The sequence below is a fragment of the Cucumis sativus genome, chromosome 3 (genome assembly GCF_000004075.3).
Source record: "Cucumis sativus cultivar 9930 chromosome 3, Cucumber_9930_V3, whole genome shotgun sequence".
Lineage (NCBI taxonomy): Eukaryota > Viridiplantae > Streptophyta > Magnoliopsida > Cucurbitales > Cucurbitaceae > Cucumis > Cucumis sativus.
Window position 1 is genome coordinate 37,160,075 of NC_026657.2, and position 18,755 is coordinate 37,178,829.

Genomic DNA, 18,755 nt, shown 5'->3' on the forward strand with positions numbered 1-18,755 from the left:
CTACAAGTTACATTTAAGCTAATGAACAGAATATTACCTCTTGCTCGAGCACCGATTCCTTCTTTGGGTGAGTTCAGAGGGGGAAATATCAGAAATTCCATGCCCATTCAACTCTTTTAAACATCAAATATTTAACAATACAAGCCATCAAATATTTACAATCCCGTGGTAGGGGGATCCATGTATTTACACAATTATGTCAAACAGGAGTTTCCCCCTGTCGTAAACAGAAGTAGATAGTTTTATTATTATATTTTCTTTTTTGTAAATAATGGGTAACAGAACAACGAAAATCAATAGTAAAAGTGGAAATGAAAATTTTGATCAGGTTATACACAGTTGCCTCATTGGTGTAAGCAGCCTTGAAAACCTAAGGGGAACGTGTGCCTGGACCAGTGTTCCATTTTCTGTATATTCCTGCCAGCATAATATAACTGAAGTTACTCGAGAAAAGAGGTGACCATGCATGAACTAAGAGATCAAAATCAACCCGAAAGAGGTCATCCACCGTTGCTAATTTTTCTCACTTGCTAGAAAATATATATTCTTTGGTTTAGAGCAGTCTATAGACGTAAAATAGAAAGTCGAGATAGGTAGGAATCACATTAATTGTGCATTTCACGTATCTTTTTAGAATGTCGCTCTTTTTCCTACACTATTTCCTTTTTGAAATAATCTAACAAAATGTTTCAACCTAATGCACACTCAAGATATTTATAATAAGTCAAGGGTATATAAGAAAACAAAATGAAAATTGAAACGGATCCTCCATTTACTTACAGCTTTCTCTACCACTCCAACCTGATGCACAGTGCTTAGGAGCTCGCCTCTATCAAACGGGATCAATGCTTCTATCCAAACCATTGAGTCCTGCCCATTCAAAACAATCATTCGTGATCTTGTGTTCAAATTTTACGTCAAAAGCAATGCCAACTGCTGCTAACAAACAACAGAGTTATCAATAATGTGAAGTTAATACACCTTCAATTTGCTCTGAACTGCATCACAGAATTTGTCCAAACCATCACCACTAAGCGCAGATACACAAACGACATCTCCTCTTTTATCTGCTTCCAGTCTAATATGTTGAGGATCAGTAACCTTGTCAACCTGCCGTTTGACATTTTGTAGTCAGATGAGCATGGGAATGAAAAATAATACTGGGTACATCCTAGGTTGCACCCATTTCTCTCTGTCCCTCTCTCTCTCCCCTTTTTCTTGCGGCCTACCCAATTGTTCAACAATAGTTTGTCGTGTGGCAAACTCATTCATTTTTTAAAAATATTTCTGAGTTTTTTCCGTTATGCAGATGGGTATTAGCCACGAGAATTACCAATAGGGATCCCTTACAAAAGCTACATATTTTCTTTAAAGCTAAAAGACAAACTTCAACAGCAAATGAAAGGATAAACAAATGGAAATAAAGATAATGATAGCAACATAGCAGCAGCAAAAACAATAAAATAAAAATATAAACAAACCCAAACCAAAGGAGCAAAAGAAAACTCAAGGAGCTCCAGACACCAACACCAAAGAGAGGTATTGAGCCCAGCTGAAGACCAAACTGTGAGACCACCAATCGTCCATCAGATAAGAGGAAGAGCAAGAATGTAATTGTGGGAGGAAGTTAGTTATGTATGGGAGTGAGGATCGGGAATTTTATGTAATAGGGATGAGGGGACCATGTGAGGACGGAGGGATATTTTTGGGTAGGAAGGGTAGTATAAGTAGTAGAGGTTGTTATTTCCTTTTTCTTCAGCTAGGATTTAGTATCAGACTCTCACAATGAGAGGAGTTGTAGCCTTCGGGGTCCTTCTTCAGTCAATAATACTTGATTGCAAGGAGATACCTTGCACAAACCTCCCCAAGATTTCTCCTCTATAGATCCTCCTCTTTCTCTCAAGCCAAAAATTCAACGTAATGACTAAAATGGTGGAGAATAACAAAGCTACCGAGATTGAGCAGCGAAAAACAGAAGCCCATTTGAAAATCCAATTTTGGTCAAACATATGATGATATTAAAAAAATTTCATAAAAACAAAAAACTCCAATGTGTCTTCCCACTACCAAGAAATAGTGATAAGAATGGTCCAGTGCATCAAACTATTATTTATATTTTATTTAATAATTTTGACGCAATTTTAGTATTTCTCAATACTATCCTTTTTTATGACACGTTATGTAGGGTTTTTCTTTTGTCATTTTACAATGATCTATGTATGAGGGTACATTAGGGTTTTCATATCAATTTTGTTCAAATCTTGGGCCAAGGAAAAGCTTTGAGGTTGAAATTTGTTAAGACTCTTCAACATGAAATTCAGAAAAATCTCAACAATGGTAAAACAGAGGTGGCTCTCTACTTAATTATATTGCAATATCAACCAAAGTTCTACAAGCCAGAAATATAGTCTGAAGATGAACACAAATGGAAAGCACAAAAACAGAAAAAGAAAGCAATAGACCAGCTCCTTCGAGAAGGCTGGAATCCTGTTCCTAGAAAGCTTACAGCAGCCTTTTACTAAAATCAAACGAAATTCATCAATCCCAAAACATTCCTTATTTATACCAACAACCTAGTGGGACCCTCAGGTATTTCCTTCCTCTCCAATGATCTCTCTCATAGTAATATTACATGGATTTCCTTTCTTGCCCCTCCTTTTATACGTTTGGAGGATTGGTGGTCTAACAAAGTCAAATCGATTTGGTTATTTTGCTCATTGTATCACTCTCTAGCTTAAGTCTCATTTTTATCTAATAAAAGAGACTTGTTTCTCTTTAAAAGAAAAATCATATTGATTTGAAGTTTTAGTGTTTGAGAATTAAAAGTCTTCGTACCAAAAGGGCTCCTAATTTCAATTCACAAGGGTTTTCATGTCACATAGTAAAGAGATTCTAGTAAAGCAAGTCATCACAAGCCATGCCAATGACAAAAGGACAAATATCTATTGTAAGCACAGAGAAAAATATTGAACAGTTTACTTTCTTTCTTTTTCTTTTCTTAATCTTTTATGTGGTGGTTGAGGGGTGGGGTGAAAGGTTGTATTACCGTAGAAACTTTCCCTGTTACCTTGTTCCATACCATCAGCTTTGGAATTGATGAAACATCCAATTCTGAAAGAACTTTATCCACGGCCTCTATCTGTTGCTCAGCCAGCGGATGGCTGAAATTAATAAAATATAGAATCAGAGAATAGATTAGGGTAATTAGGAACATCAATAGAATAACCAATCACCTGATGTCCACCACATGAACCAGTAATGACGATTCTGATATCTCCTCTAATGTTGCTCTGAATGCAGCAACCTGTAGGACTTAACCAGAAATAAAAATAAATCTATCTGGGGATTTTACCATGAATACTGAGAAACGAAAATGAGGAAACATCTGCAAGGTAAGCTTGGGTCATGTTGAAAGTCCAAAGGGTAGTTGAGATTTACTTTGCCCTAATTTTTTATTATTTTAATTAGGCCCATGTTGTCAATAAATATTTTTCCCTTTGTACCTTTATTGTCATAAAAAATATATATATTAGGATCGTGGTTTTTCTTCCAACCATGTAGATTTGTGTTTGTTCTACATCTCTACTTAAAAAAAAACTAAATCAGGTTTATGGTACCAGCAGATTGAAATGATGCTATCTTGCGACTGCAAATCTCACCAGCATAGTTGGTAACTTCTGGATGAAACCAACAGTATCCGTGAGTAGAAATTCATTCCCGTTCTTCATCTGGAGAGTGTGAAACAGGCATCTTAAGTGAACAAAATGAATTAAAAAATAGTTCTAAATTCGCAACTACTTCTTATATGTATTTTAATCCTTTTGAAAGAAAATAAAAATAAAATTATCATCATTAGTTTAAAAACGTTAAATTGCAAATTTAGTCCCTATAATTTTAGAAAGTTCGAATTTCTTTCTTATGATTTTACAAGATATTAGGGTTCTGTTCTATTGTAAGTTTCTCAATTCATAAACAATTTATCAGATTTTATTTCCCTACTTGGGGATCTTTTTTGTAGTCGGTAAAACTCAAGTAAAGAATTGATTGCTTGAGCCTTTGAATGTTCTCCCTTATTTTTTTCTTCCAATTCATTTCTCTCTATCTTCTCCCTCTCATATCTCTATTTCTATTTTCCTCCATATCACCCCCCCAACCCCCACTCTTAAAAACTAATAAATGTTTGATACTGTTATAAGGCATGAGCCGTTGTATACCGTGGTCATATGACAAACTCATTTTTAAAGATGTCGTACTTCCAGGAAGATAACAAATTGATTCAAAATAAAGGTCTGGCAGCAGATGGTTAGTTAGCAAGGAAAAGGCCCCATTATTTCATAGATCATGCAACTGTAACACATCAATCACAATATCAGAAATAAGACTTGATATGTTCTCCGGGAAACAGATTTTGCTCAAGTTGAAAAGTAAAATCATCAATAGATTCCGAAAAGGGTCAGTGCCTAGCTTAGCTCTCAATGGTGTATTTAGTATTCCTTAATCAAAAGACCAGCAAAAGCGCAAAACAGCAGGCAGTTATCTGCTCAGTGAACTTTTGCCTCAATTCTTTACAAGAAACATATTCGAACCTTCAATTTAAAGTGCGCTCCACTGCTCCTAAATATTTGATGACTTCATAAACTAGTTAAAAATATTTCAACCAATTTATTTTCAACTTTTTAAAAGTACAAACTCAGAATACCAAATCAGCCTATCACAATCCGCAAGCGTCATTAGACAATTTGAAAAATTAGTCTGAAGTTTGGAGTGTAAACTCCTGAGGTGCCTACTTTGCTAAGGCATCAGCAACGCCATTAGGCAAATGTGCGATTTGCTTGAAGCATAGACCATTCACATAAGATCCTGATCAAAAGACCTCACTTGTTAAGGACTTGATGGATGTAAGATTTTCATCCTCTTCTTTAGTAACCTGTTTACAGAGTGCACTCACATAGCTACCACAGTACTATTCAACAGATTTACCCCCCAACTATATTGCTCTAAGGTTAATAGTGACTCATGAGTATAATAGCGCTGCAAGATTAAAGGAAGTTGAAATTACCTGAACCCTCCTTGTAGTTGGATCAAGGGTTGCAAACAACCGATCCTCTGCAAGGACTTCAGCTCCAGTCAAGTGATTCAAGAGTGTACTCTTTCCAGCATTTGTATATCCAACCTATAACATCAACCGCGGCCTCTAAAATGTTGGCAAGAGCTACCCTCACACATAAGTAGAAAGTAAAGGAAGTTCATGCCCATGTAAATTTGCTTACCAAAGAAACTACTGGGACAGGTACTGAAAAGCGTCGGCTTCTGTACTGTTTCCGATGCACCCTGACAGACTCTAATTCCTTACGGAGAACACCAATCTGCAGTGGATGAGTATTGACACTCAATCTTAGTTTCAAAAACTAAGCCAAAAATAATAACCTTTTGAACTTAGTGTATCATACATAACCAGAATATCCTTATTATGTTAAAGTTGGCTGGAACATATTTGGTGAAAGTTTAAGAAAACTTTCATACATAGTTTACAGATTATAAATGGAAAGCTTTAAATACTTAAAATACAAAAATTCAATAAAAGAAGATTGCTTACTTGTGTTCGTAAGATACGCTTATCCACTTCAATTTGTTTCTCACCCATACCTTTCACCTGCCCTCCTGCCTGACGCTCAAGGTGAGTCCACATCTTTGTAAGTCGAGGTAACTGGTACTCCATTTGCGCCAATGCCACCTAAAGAGAAAGTTTACTTAATTTAACAAACATTACTGTGTATAAACTAAATCCATCAAAAAATAAGAATGTTAAGAACGTTGTCGCCCCCCTCCCCCCACATGTCCCTGAAGAAAGAAAAAAAAAGATAACAAAGGCCCATTTGATAACCATTTGGTTTTTTAAAATTAAGTTTATAAACACAGTACTCCAACCTAAAAGTTCCTTTTTTGTGATTCACTTTCTAATGATGTTTTCAAAAAGCAAAACAAAGTTTTTGGGGAATTTTTTTTTTGAAAACATAATTTTGTTTTGAAATTTGACTAAGCATTTGAATCTTTCTTTTTAAAAAAAGGTGAAAAACATGGTAAAGAAATTGGGAGAAAATAAACATGTGTTTCGAAAATACAAAACTTAAAACAAAATCAATAGGGCCCTAAATAAGATTCATTCAAGTGAATGAACATTTTGCCTGTAGAGATGCCTCATGCGTTGCTGCTCTCTGATTGAAGATATCCAAGATTAAGGCAGTACGATCACAAACTCTTACATCTCCACCAAATGATTTTTCCAAGTTTCTTAGTTGCCTAAGGAAAGAGAGAGACTATGAGTTCTATGTCATGGGAAAACAACTTAGTTCTCTTAAACAAGAAGATACATATAGAACAGAAAACAGTGCCAATCCCCTGTGCAATTTGCAAAATATCAACTCTAATCACAACACAAGCAAGAAATGAACGGAAAATTAAACTATTAAGGAAGCTTTTTGGCAAAGAAGTTTTGATAAAATAATATTAGTGCCAATGATGCACTGTTCCTCACTTATGAGAAATGATAACATGCATTAAAAGAATCATAAAAAAATAATGAATAAGAAGAACAAACTCACCCAGCTGAAAGCTCATCGTCAAATATCACAGTCTCTATTCCTAATGCATGAATTGCACTCTTGATTTCTGCAACTTTGCCCGATCCTATGTAAGTCCTTGGATTTGGAGAAGCTAGCCTGCATATCATTAGATTAGAGAGAAAAATATCTAAATATGTAAGAAACGTGGAAAACTAATCGCTGGAGGAATTTCAAAACATATTTCCATTGGACAATGAGAAAAGACAGACTACAATCTCTACAACGAGGGAACAATTTTCAGTAGGAGAGATAAATAATGAAAAATTCTTAGGGTGAGAATAAACAATTTAGCATTACACTTGTGGATCGGATTCTTAAAAACAAACATTTAAGCCCCTGTTTTGTCCCACTTCATTATATAAAATTTTGTTATTGAGAACTAAGCTTGTATTCCCATCACAAATTTATTTGTTTCTATTCCTACCCTTCCAAAAATATTTTTGAATTGATAACCAAATTTTAAAGGCATAAAATTTTCAGAACTTATCAAAATTCAAAATTGGCTAGATTTTTTTTTCCATTTCAAAAAGAAAGTTTCTCGGAAGTATATACATCACAAAGACAAAGAAAGAATGCCCTGAAGTAATAACTACTGATACAAACCAACAAAACATTGAATTATTCATTAGACTTTATCTAATAATTTTGATTTAATTTTAGTATTTTCCAGTTTATCCTCGTTATGACATTTTAAGTAGGGGCAATGTTGTCTTTTTATGTATTAGGGTTTTTATTAGGAGGCTATTGACACCTTCCTAATAGGTTGTTTTAAGGAGTTTTGACAACGAATCAAATTTAGTCTTTGTGCTTGTTTTCATGATTAGCAATAAAGCTTTTTGAATTTTGTAAGAACATTCAAGTGGGATTGGTCATCCTATTTGTGGAGTGTTCGAATCTTTGGGCAAAGAACTTGTGTTTTTGTTTCAAGATATTGATCTTAAGACAATCCGTGTCTGACCCAATCCTTAGGGTTGAAATCATATTGATTTGGAGGTGTTAGTGAGCAAGAATTAGGGGTTATCATTCCAAAAGAGTTTTTAATTCCAATTCGCTAGGGATTTCATATCAACTACCCTGAAGTATGCTGAAAAGAGCATGAAACAGAAACATAAAGTAATCAAAACTATTAGGAAGTTCAGAAAAAGGCTAATATGCCACATCAAAGTCATTTGACATTCTTGCACATTTCTTTTTAAATGTACGTGAATGTTTGGGCCCACTTACGTACATTTCAACAAATCTCATAAAACAACTGCCTATCCCTACAATATTTAGGTGTTACGGAACCTCATAGGATCTAAAATCCTAGGTAGGTGGCCACCATAAATTGCATTCTTCCACATTAAAAAAGCACTAAATAGAGATACAATTTTATATAAACATCAACCACCATTTGAATATATTAGTATCACTTTCACTATCAAGAAATGCATATTGCAGGAAATTTCTTGAAAACGTTGAAATAGGTTTCCAATAGTAAACTTAGTTCTTTTTTTCTTTTTTTGGATTGATTCCAAAAGTAAACATAGTAAATAATCTGATCATAAATATGCTAAGCCAGATCCTCTAATGTTCAACACCTGGTTTGATTAGAGAATATTCTTTTTTATTGTTATTCTTACTGCACAAGCACAGATGATTTCATTGAGAACAGAATAAGAGCCTAAGGGCCAGGCTGATTAGAGACTTCAAACAGCGCTTATGAATTAACAGAATAAAGTCAGAAAATGGAGGGGAAAAGAAAATATGACGATTCCATTCCAACTATGACCCAAAATCAATGAAAGGTTCCAACGGAAGGAATGTATTTATCTGCAGAAAGGAACGGAAGTATCACAGAACTCACTTTTGATATGTTGAACCGACGACCTTTAGTCCAGCTGTGTCAGCTAACTGTGCCAGTTCTTTCAGAGATTCATCGATGCTGAAAAGTTGGGCAACATCTCCTTTCCGCTCTACACCGACGAGATAGGCTTTTTCTTCAAAAACCTGAATTAATGAATAAGTCAAATTCCTCATTTCAATTTCTTTAAATACCATAGACGGATAGGACCCATTAATCCATGTTTTTAATTAAAAGAAAGTCACAAATGTTGATTGCAATCAACTGTTGAAGAATGAATGACGAAATCTCTTCCCCAAAATATTTCAACAGAACCTTTCATCAGACATGTTTTGATCACATATCCTAACTCTGACTGTATCATACTGCATCCTTTATGTCACTCAGAACTAAAATATATGTTATCCAACCTAATGGAATGCGCTCTTTCCTTCTGAAAGTACGTATTTTCTGAAATCAAAAGAACCCAGTCCAAAAATTTTAGGCAACCACCTAATTTGCATAACCCCCAATTGATGATTAACACCCTCTCTTTTGTCTCTGCGTCCTTACATCTGATATCTTCTTTTGCGGTTGTCGTTGTTCATCACGCCCAATGAAATTAGTAAATGTTCCACTCCACTCAAATATAGAATAATTCATAAATTCTACCTCTTATAGTTTAGCTAAATCATCCATCCTTCTAAAGTATGAAGCATCCTAACCCACATTCTAATATCTAAATCATGTGTGCCAAATGGATAAAAGAAACACATCAAAATAAGGGCGGCATCCATCTTCGTAATTGCTTCTACATTTCGAAGAGAGTAGTATTTAAAGGGAGGAAAAGGAAGGGTTCAAGAAACATACCTCCCTTCCATTTCGCAGCTTAAACCTACCCTCAATGCTATCTCCATCTTCTTGAGTCTTCTTTTTAACCCTACTCGGTAACTGCGATTTAGGCTCTGGTTCAGTGCTCGAGACGCCACGAATAGGCTCATCAACATCTCCGGTTCCTCCTACTTCCTGAATAGGCTTGATAAAAGAACCATGGAAAGGGAGATTATCAGAGGATACGACGGCAGGTTCTTGTTGGAAAGCACTTGCAAGGGTACAGATGGAATTCCTGGTATCTTTTCTTGAGATGAAGGGGAAGAATACGCGATTGTTGTTGGAAGAAGTGCATGGAGAACAGGGTTCCCGGATTGAAGGGCGAGGGAAAAAACCGGCGAGAGAGGCGCTCGTCATCGGTAGGATGAGCTACCGAGCTTCTGGAAATATTGAAAAACGTTTGTGACCGTATTTAAAAGAACGGGGAAATTATAATCTTAATTCGGAAAGCGAATGGACAAAATATTTATTATACAAATAAAGTCTAATGAATTTTGGTTGGTGTTTTTTTTCAATTAAGGGTAAATAATTGGTTAATTTCAGTAAAGGTATTTATAGCCGATAACAAAAAAAACAATGAAGTCATTAATAAATTTTAGATTTGTGTTCGATAGGAACATTCATTACCTCTCTTTCTTCTTGTTTTCAATTTATTCATCATCTCTGTTAGATTTTCTTTCTTATTTTTCTATTTTTTACTTCTAGAATATCAAGATCATTCAGATATCATTTTGATATATTCTAAACAATCGCTCACCTATTCAACTTGTACGTAGTTCATTAATCGTTATTAATAAAGTGTTATTATTATAATTTTAATAAATGTTATTGATTATATTATTAGTTTTGTCTTGATAACCTAAATCTAATAAATTAACATCATAAGTTGTTTGGTGAGTTTTGGACAGTATGTAAAGGCATATAGAGATCAATGTTCGAGATCAGCTTAAAATGGTCTATAGTATAGAGATAAGGTCGAGTACCTTGTCCTAGTAACACTATGGATACAACTCACTTTGTATTTGATACAAATGCAATGATCCAACATGTTCATGTAGGTGACATGCGAGTGAGGGTATCATATGCAATGAGTTTGCATAAGATCGGACCACAAAATAGTAACCACTAGATGTAATTTCGTTAACTAGTTAGGTTTCTATTTCATTAGGATGACCTAGGTAACTTAGTCTTAATCCTAAGTGTATTATGAACTTCTATTTGTGAATAATTATCATTTGATCTGTATGGGTGAGAGTGACCAGATTATGGGTGGTGTCCCCAATTCGGTGATTTTTAGATTCAGAGATGTCAACGGGAGTAAATTACTCTATTATGTAATTCTCTAATCTATAATTTGTTTAAGCATGCTTAACCTTAGTTTAAATTATAAGAAAATTTGTTTATGTAATTGTTTGCCAATGTGTGGTATTTTAAGTTCCCAATTAAATTGAAAAGATCTCTGCAAAATCTTTCGTTGTCAAGGGCTTTAATCCTTTCATAAGGATCCCTCTACCCAAGTTGTTATTGCTTTAGCCAAAGCCGATAAAACAGGACAATTTTTGGTTGAAGAAACTTATTATTGACGAGAAGAAACCGATTGTATGTTATGAGGACAAGTGATCTAAGGAAAAAGTTATTGCACGAGTGTTATGACACACTATGGGCAGGCCACCCTGAGTGGCAAAGGATGTATACGCTATTGAAGAAAGGCTACTTCTAGCCTAATATACGAGACAAAGTCATGCGGTACACAAAGACATGCCTTATCTGCCAACAAGATAAGGTCGAGAAAGTGAAAGTTTATGAGCTTCTTGAACCCTTGCCTGTTTCAACGAGACCATGGGATAATGTTTCCATGGATTTCATTACGCATCTTCTGAAGGTGGGCAACATTGAGGCCATCTTGGTTATCATCACTCAGATCTCAAAATATGTCACTTTCATTCCCACTACTAAACTATTTTCTGCTGAGTTAACTGCACAGTTATTCTTTAAGCATGTCGTGAAGTTATGGGAAGTCCCAACAAGCATTGTGAGCGATCGGGATAATAGATTCATTGGTACCTTCTAAATTGAGTTATTTACTTTCTTGGGGATAAGCTTGAACATATTCTCAAGCTACCACCCTCAGATTGATGGCCAAATTGAACGATTCAATTGTATGCTCAAGAAATATCTATGCCATTTTGTTGATGCGAGATAAAATAATTGGGTCCAGTTATTGGATGTGACTCAATTTTGCTTTAACGCTCAAACCGGGTTGTCAACGAAGAAGAGTCCCTTTGAGATTGTAAGTGGAAGACAACCCTTACTGCCTCATATTGTTGACCATCCTTATGCAGGAAAAAATTCACAAGCACACAACTTTATGAAAGAATGAAAACAAACTACAGATATCACTCAAGCTTATTTAGAGAAAGCCTCTAAGCGTATGAGAAAGTGGGCTGATAAGAAGCAACATCCTCTCAAGTTTTGTGCAAGAGATCCTCAAACCACCTTATCTGTATGTTTTATAATTTGTTTAGTCTTTTGCTTTTCTTTTGTTGTCACTGAACTAGAGTGTGGTGTTTCGGCATTTTCATATGCAAGTATATCAAAGCTAAAAATGTTTAAAATGTACTTTAAAGGAGACATAGTAGTTGAATCCCCGACCAAGCCTTATTGTACTATTTGCAGTCTAAGCTTTCTTTGCAATTGACAGTCTTAAGTGCGTTCTTTAACGATGTTTTCAATGCTTTTCTTTCTCTCCTACATTTTATAATAAAACCAATTTCTCTCAAAACATGAAGGGAGACTACATTGTACCGTGAGTTTGTCTGCGACTTTTGAATTTCATACGGTTGACTTGTTCATTGAGTTAGAACAAGTTCACACAATTGTCAGTCTCGTGTTTGAAAAGTTGTGATTGTGACACCGTGGAGCACCAAAGCTCCACGACGCTGCAAGGCAAAAGCCAAATGGCTTTTTTTACACTTCTAGACGTCTCGGCTTGCTTCGGTATGTAGATACACTTCGCCTTGTGTCTCACGTAAGGTACGATATCTCTCCTAGTTAGTGTGCCAAATGAACTCGCGTATTGATCAGAACAACAAGTGATTAAATCGCATGGTTAAACACAAACTGAAAAACAGAAAACAGGTTAGGAAAATAGTTGAGTCACGGATCATGCTCTCTTTAAGGCGTTTCACAGCTCTGCTCTTTTTGTGCAAATAGTTTGATCGCCTCGTCGACCCCAGGATGAAACAGTCTCGTTCTTTAGTTAGCTTTGCATCCAGACTAATTGGAATTCACAACACTCAAGAAGACATTGTATTGCTCGGTATCATAAAGAGAACTTTGGGAGAGTGTAAAGTCTTTTTTTGTTTTTTAGGTGAATAATGGAACTGTATATATAGAAATGGGGAGGCAACCAACAGTAACAAAACGTAGGAGGCCATCAACGGTCACAATGTTAACGACCAATTACTTTAGAAAATAAAAACGATTTTACCAATTAATTATATAACCGTTTTGGTTTTGAAAAGTCAAAGAAAACCGTTTATAATAAAGAAAATGTATGTATTATTATTTTATTTCTCCTTTCCCCTCCTCTCCACGCCCGATGAACGCGCGACGCATCCATGTGCAGATATGGGCATATCTACATTTGTCTATCTCCTCCCTCCTCTCAAAACTTGGGTACCCGTAGGCCCAAACCCATGAATGGATCTATGAGTATACGAGGAGACTTCCACATTGCTACCGAAACAATGTAGGAATGCAAGTTTTGAATAAAATAATAATAAATATTTTCTTCATTAAATTTTTCATTAACACATGATTCTTTGGTAGACATTTATAATTGTGTGACTTCGTAATGGCCCAAATTAGCTATGAAATGACATCAACTCCAAATTACATTATAAAATGCTCCTCATAAAATATCAAAATAAAAACGTAAAATCACTCAGCAAACTTGCATTAAGCAAAAATAGATAACATATTTCACATTATTGCTTACCTTTTAGGAGTGTCTCTTTAAAAATTGAAACACCCAACAAAAAGAATAATTAGCTAATGATTCATACATATGTGCATTGAAAGTAGGAAAATTGTGATAAAGAAAAAAAAAGTGGGAAGAAACATAAACACAATTTTCAAAAATAAAAAACAAAAAAATCAAATAGCTACTAAAAAAACGTCTACATTTTTTTAATATATTTTCAAATTTATTAGATTATGAACGCTACTTTTATCCACACGTTTCTATGTTTGTTATTTACATACTGCTGCGTTGTTTTCAAAAATTCAAATAAAAGGATCCTATGCTACCACTTCCTAATTATTCTATCTTTCTTACTTTGCTATTTTTATTGTTTGCTAAAATATTTTTCCTGTCTCTTAATTTAAGAACACACATAACAGTTATATATGAATATTCATTGGATAAACTAAATCAATTGATGAGAGAAGGAGAGTCAGTTTTCATATTTCCATTTCCTATGTAATTTTTCTTTTGAGAGAGACGTACGTATTTTCCTACCCTTTCTTGATTTGAGCTGGCATGACTACTGAATTAGGGAATGTCAATCTTATCTTACATATAGTGAGATATAATCTAGAGATATACTTGAGGCCTATGATCCTCATATTTTGAAGGTTATTAGTATGCTTCAACCTTTAGACCTTGATGTTTTAGACCATGTGCAGAACAGAGAAAGCTAATTCAGCTAAAAGCACATCTGACAAACCCTCTTGAGAATAAAAAATCGTAGAAAATAATTTATAAAAGGGTTGTTAGTCTAATTTATAGATTAAAAAGAAAGAATAATTATGACCTGAAATAATTAGTAAAAGTGTAAGGAAGCGCACCTAAAGAAGAAATGAAAGTGTGATCGACGGAGAAGTTAGGAGAGGAATGAGATTATCTATTTTAGAGGGGTCATTTTCCAATCAAAACGGTGGTGTCCAACCCTAAAGATTGATTCAATTCATACATTTTAATAAGCCATTTAGTAGAATTTTCATTAATTTTTTTTGGTTAAACTATCATTTTGTTTTCTATACCTTGGAGTAGGTTTAATTTGAGACCTATCTTTAATATTTATCCAATTTTAATTTCTACACTGTATAATACTTAAATTTAATCTTTAATAATATTTTTTTGGGTTAATTTTTTTATTTATAGCACTTTTATTATAAATTTTAAAAATATATTAAAATATTATATTATATTGTATGAAAATTATTATTATTGTTTAATTAATTTTAATAAAAATTAACTTGAATAGACTAAATTTAAAATTTAGTTAGAGTATACTAAAACTGAAACGATTAAAAGAATACAAACTAAAATTAAACCAAAAATAGTATTTTTTTAACCTAATTTTATCATGTTTATCATCCTTAAATGTATATTTTTAGTCTGAAAACTAGGCAGATTTCTAGAACATTTACTAAACTGAAATATACATGCAAGACCACAAAGTATGGGCAATTTTAGAACTTCACTCGAGTAATGTTATGTGTAAAATTGCGTTAGAAATAAAGTTCAAAACTACAAGTTACTTTACAATAATCTAAACAATTGTCACTACATAAAGGTTCAAGTCAAGAGACACATCTACTTAAGCATAACATTATATAAGTAGAACATTATATTAAATAGACACTGTTCAATGAAAATGTTTTCAAAATTTTCAAGTGGAGGATTGATAGTAAAGAAATTTCAAGTGGGGAATTGTTGAATGAAAAATTATTTATGCAAGAATACCAAACTATGAGTTATTCTTTATGCGATGCAAGAATACTAAACTATGTGATAGCTATGTTTCAAATAATATGTGAATGAAATCTTCAGAGTCTTTCGTGTTTTAGTTTTCAACCATGTAAAATTGATATGACCTTGCGATAATATGAGATATGCGAGAGAGAGTTATATGAAACGTCTTAAAGAAAGCGTGATCCACGACTCAACCATTACTTAACTATTCTTTGTTTTCCAGCTTTGCATTATGACCACTAAGCGTTTTGTCTACTTTACGAGACAACCAGTACGCGACTTGATTACGCAAGAAACAATACCTTAAGCAAGATACCGGGTAACGTACAACAACAGAAAATGCCATAGAATTTAATTGTGACAATATAAATGCAACTGAATTTGTTAAAAAAATTAATCAGGAATATAAAGAAGTGTTGATACTAAATAACTACTTTCTACCCACTACTTTCATGTTAAGTTAGTTTTAGCCTTTCATGACTAAAACTAGTGTGTGGTATCTACTAACAATCTAAATATAATGTACCTCACTAAGGGTCTGTTTGAGTTGAATTAAGAAAAAAATATTTTTTAAAAACTTATTTTTGTTTAAACTTTTTAAGATATTTTGAATGACTTCCAAACACTTAATTTTTTTTCAAAATAACTTAAAAATGTAATTCAAGCACACTATAAATTGGAGATCAATTTATTTTTGCATAAAAGAAAGATAAATACCTCCAATTTACTTTAGAATGCCGGTTGAATTGAGGACAAAATAAAAATAAGATCGTAAAAAATAAAATTTAATTAAAAACTATAGAAAGAAAATAAATTTAAAATTAGGATTTAAACCAAAAAGGTTGCATCAAAATTTAAATTATATTAGAATGCATATTTCAAATTAGACGTTTAAAGAAAAACGAGTGATGTAAAGAAAGCATGTGGCACACTCGTGTAGCATACAACTTGTGTTCGTGGGAGAATCAAAACAATCTGCCCGACGTAAACGGAACGGAAATCTAGCGAAGATCGCTAATTCCCAAATGCGACATTTTCCCAACGTCATTGGGCAAGGAATGGAGAAACAAACGGCGTAAGAACGGCGTCCATTAAACATATTTTCTTTGCACGCTACGCAATTTGCCCTTTAAGCAACCAACTATTGTCGAAGATACTCATGTTTTTCTTAACCAAAATTCTAATTGCTTCTGTTTTGTTATTAATTATTTTCGTTAATTACAAATTATTTCATTTCTCATGTTTAATATATATAAAAAGAAATTTCAATTTTATCGTATTTAATGCTCCCATTTTCGTAAAACTTATAGAATTGTTTTAAATTCTGGTATATGTATGCACCATCCTTCTTAATTTAATCTAATTTATTTAAAAAAAATCAATTTTGATTCTAAAACTTGTTATGTTTGGGTTAATTTGAATAAAAGTTTAAGGTCAAAATAGATTTTTTTAAAAAGGAGCATATTTTAGTAACATATTTTACACAAAGCAAAAAAGAAAATTAATAAAATTTATTTTGTGTATTGGACTTAATGTAAAAAAATAAGAAAATCAAACCTACCGTAGAAATGAAGAAAAAAATCACTTTTGAAAGTGCATTAGGTGCATGTTACAAGTAAAAAAAATATTTATACAAAATCAACAAAAAAAAATCAATGCAATTTTTGTGTGTATTTGGGTTAAGGTACAACTTAACTAAAAAAAATAAATTTGAATATAATTTTTTATTGTTGAGGCTTACAAACAACAAAAGTTTACACAAATGTAAAGAAATATTAGCACATTTTTCATTTTGTATTGGGTTTACGAAAAAAAATTCATACCCATGAAAAAAATTTCCTCATATTGGGGTTAACGTACAAAAAAAATTACACAGATGAAAAAAAACAAATTTTTTTGTCATAATCATTCCTCCAAACAAGGATTATAAATAATTTCTCATATTTCTCCCACTTAATCCTTCTCCAAAACCAGGATTGTAATAATTCTTTCATTCATGATCTCCATTCCCAAAGCTAGTCATATATATTGTATCATTATTCTTTTTTAGGGTTAATCGCTTTCATGGAAAAAATGTGTATTGAATGTTTTGAGCTTAGGGTTTGTTTAAGCCACAACTTTCATGTATTAATATTGAAAATTCTTATGCTTGTCGCTGAGACTTTTGATTCAGTAGCTATTGTAGAACTTGAGAGGAGTTCAATATTGATATTGTATTTAGGGGGAGTCTAAATATAGGTGAATGTGAGTGGATCTCACTCCTAGAGGAAGCCTAAGCACATTGTATTGAGAGGATCTCATATTGAGTTTGAAGAAGCATTTTTGTGAAAGTGAGGGGAAGTTTAAATTCAAGGAGAGCCTAAATTTAAACGTTGAAGAGCAAGTTGTATGAAAGTCACTGAACAGGGAGTTTGTTCGATAAGTATTTTTATTGTAATTGCTAAACTCTTTATATAGTGCAGTTTTATTCCATCGGGCACACTACACTCCATACGTGATTTTGTGCCGAATTGGGTTATCAATAATTGTGTCATTACTTTTATGGTTGTTTTTCTAAACAATATCTTATCAGATATACTGCCTATGACAACATGCTTAATATTCTGTCTTATGTCAAATTTACCTATTATTTTTTCACAAACAATCTCACAAAGTGACATATTATCTTAAAAAATCTTTTCCCTAAAACCATCAAAGCCACCAGACATAAAAGGAAGAATGGACCTAAAACACTCCACCAATCTTCGAGAAGGAAATAGTCCATGAGACATTAATCACAAATCATTTTTCATATAATTAAAGGATATTCTTACCGTATTTGTAGAACATTTTAACTGACAGAATGACAAATAGCAAATGACACAAGCCACACCAACTTAAAAAAATAAATGTTGAATCTCTAACATATTGAGTTAACTAAGCATGTAAAAGATGGTTAAAGTTCTCATTTGGAGTTTACTTATTTTTTGTTGTCTGTGGTTGTCAAATGAAGTTATTTATAAGATTATTCTTCAAATACTCATATGAGGTTAAAACCTAACGTCAACTATACCAAGAATGATTGAGGCCCTCAAGGTTGTGAAATGTTATTTTATATATAGTTGGTATAATTTCTTCAACTCAACCGGTCAACTTGAAACTCGGAAGTCGAATTTTTTCTGTTTTAATTTTCCCTGGGCTTTAGAGCCTCTTCGTAGACTTCATACCTTGCTTCAAGAAGCTCCACAATGTTAAAGTTAAATCTTGAGGACTAATTTATCAATAATTCAAATTGGTCTGATATTTCTTTTAATGTCGAAGGTTTGGTAGTCACCATAAAATTGTTGCATAAAAGAAAGAGAGTAGATTTTCCACCTGGAGTCGTCACTTTCAAAAGCTTTGATAATTTAGAAGTACAAAATCAAAGGTTGGAGATGAACCCAAAGTGTCCCTTCTTGCAAAGAAAATTATGTATTGTATTTATGTTATGTCTTTTCTAATAATTAATGGCTGATAGATACAGGATTACATTCAATTAATTTTAAAATTGTATCATTTTAAAGTACAGTGTAAAATAAAGTGGAATATGTACAAAGATCCAAATAAATTACTATCAAAATAAAAAATGATTTCGAAGCACTAAATTGAGAAAATTTGAAAGAATAATGAGGAAAATAAT

The 18,755-nt window shown here is 33.2% G+C and overlaps 1 protein-coding gene across 4 annotated transcripts; it reads right to left on the minus strand.

The window, feature by feature from the left end:
- Positions 1 to 86: 86 nt before the first annotated feature.
- Positions 87 to 9,746, minus strand: LOC101219907 (GTPase HflX). Of its 4 annotated transcripts, none has more exons than XM_031882936.1 (13): positions 9,316 to 9,746; positions 8,470 to 8,612; positions 6,603 to 6,719; positions 6,186 to 6,300; positions 5,597 to 5,734; positions 5,271 to 5,366; positions 5,060 to 5,173; positions 3,660 to 3,728; positions 3,234 to 3,304; positions 3,047 to 3,161; positions 982 to 1,110; positions 781 to 870; positions 87 to 407 (listed from the first exon to the last, which is right to left on the minus strand). In XM_031882936.1, the coding sequence occupies exons 1-13, from the start codon at positions 9,691 to 9,693 to the stop codon at positions 345 to 347; spliced, it is 1,638 nt and encodes a 545-aa protein (XP_031738796.1). In that variant the 5' UTR covers positions 9,694 to 9,746; the 3' UTR covers positions 87 to 344. The 4 variants fall into 4 exon arrangements, with proteins under 4 accessions (XP_031738796.1, XP_031738797.1, XP_031738795.1 ...); XM_031882937.1 differs by having other exon boundaries at positions 3,068 to 3,161; positions 9,316 to 9,744; XM_031882935.1 differs by having other exon boundaries at positions 87 to 417; positions 9,316 to 9,744.
- Positions 9,747 to 18,755: the final 9,009 nt, after the last annotated feature.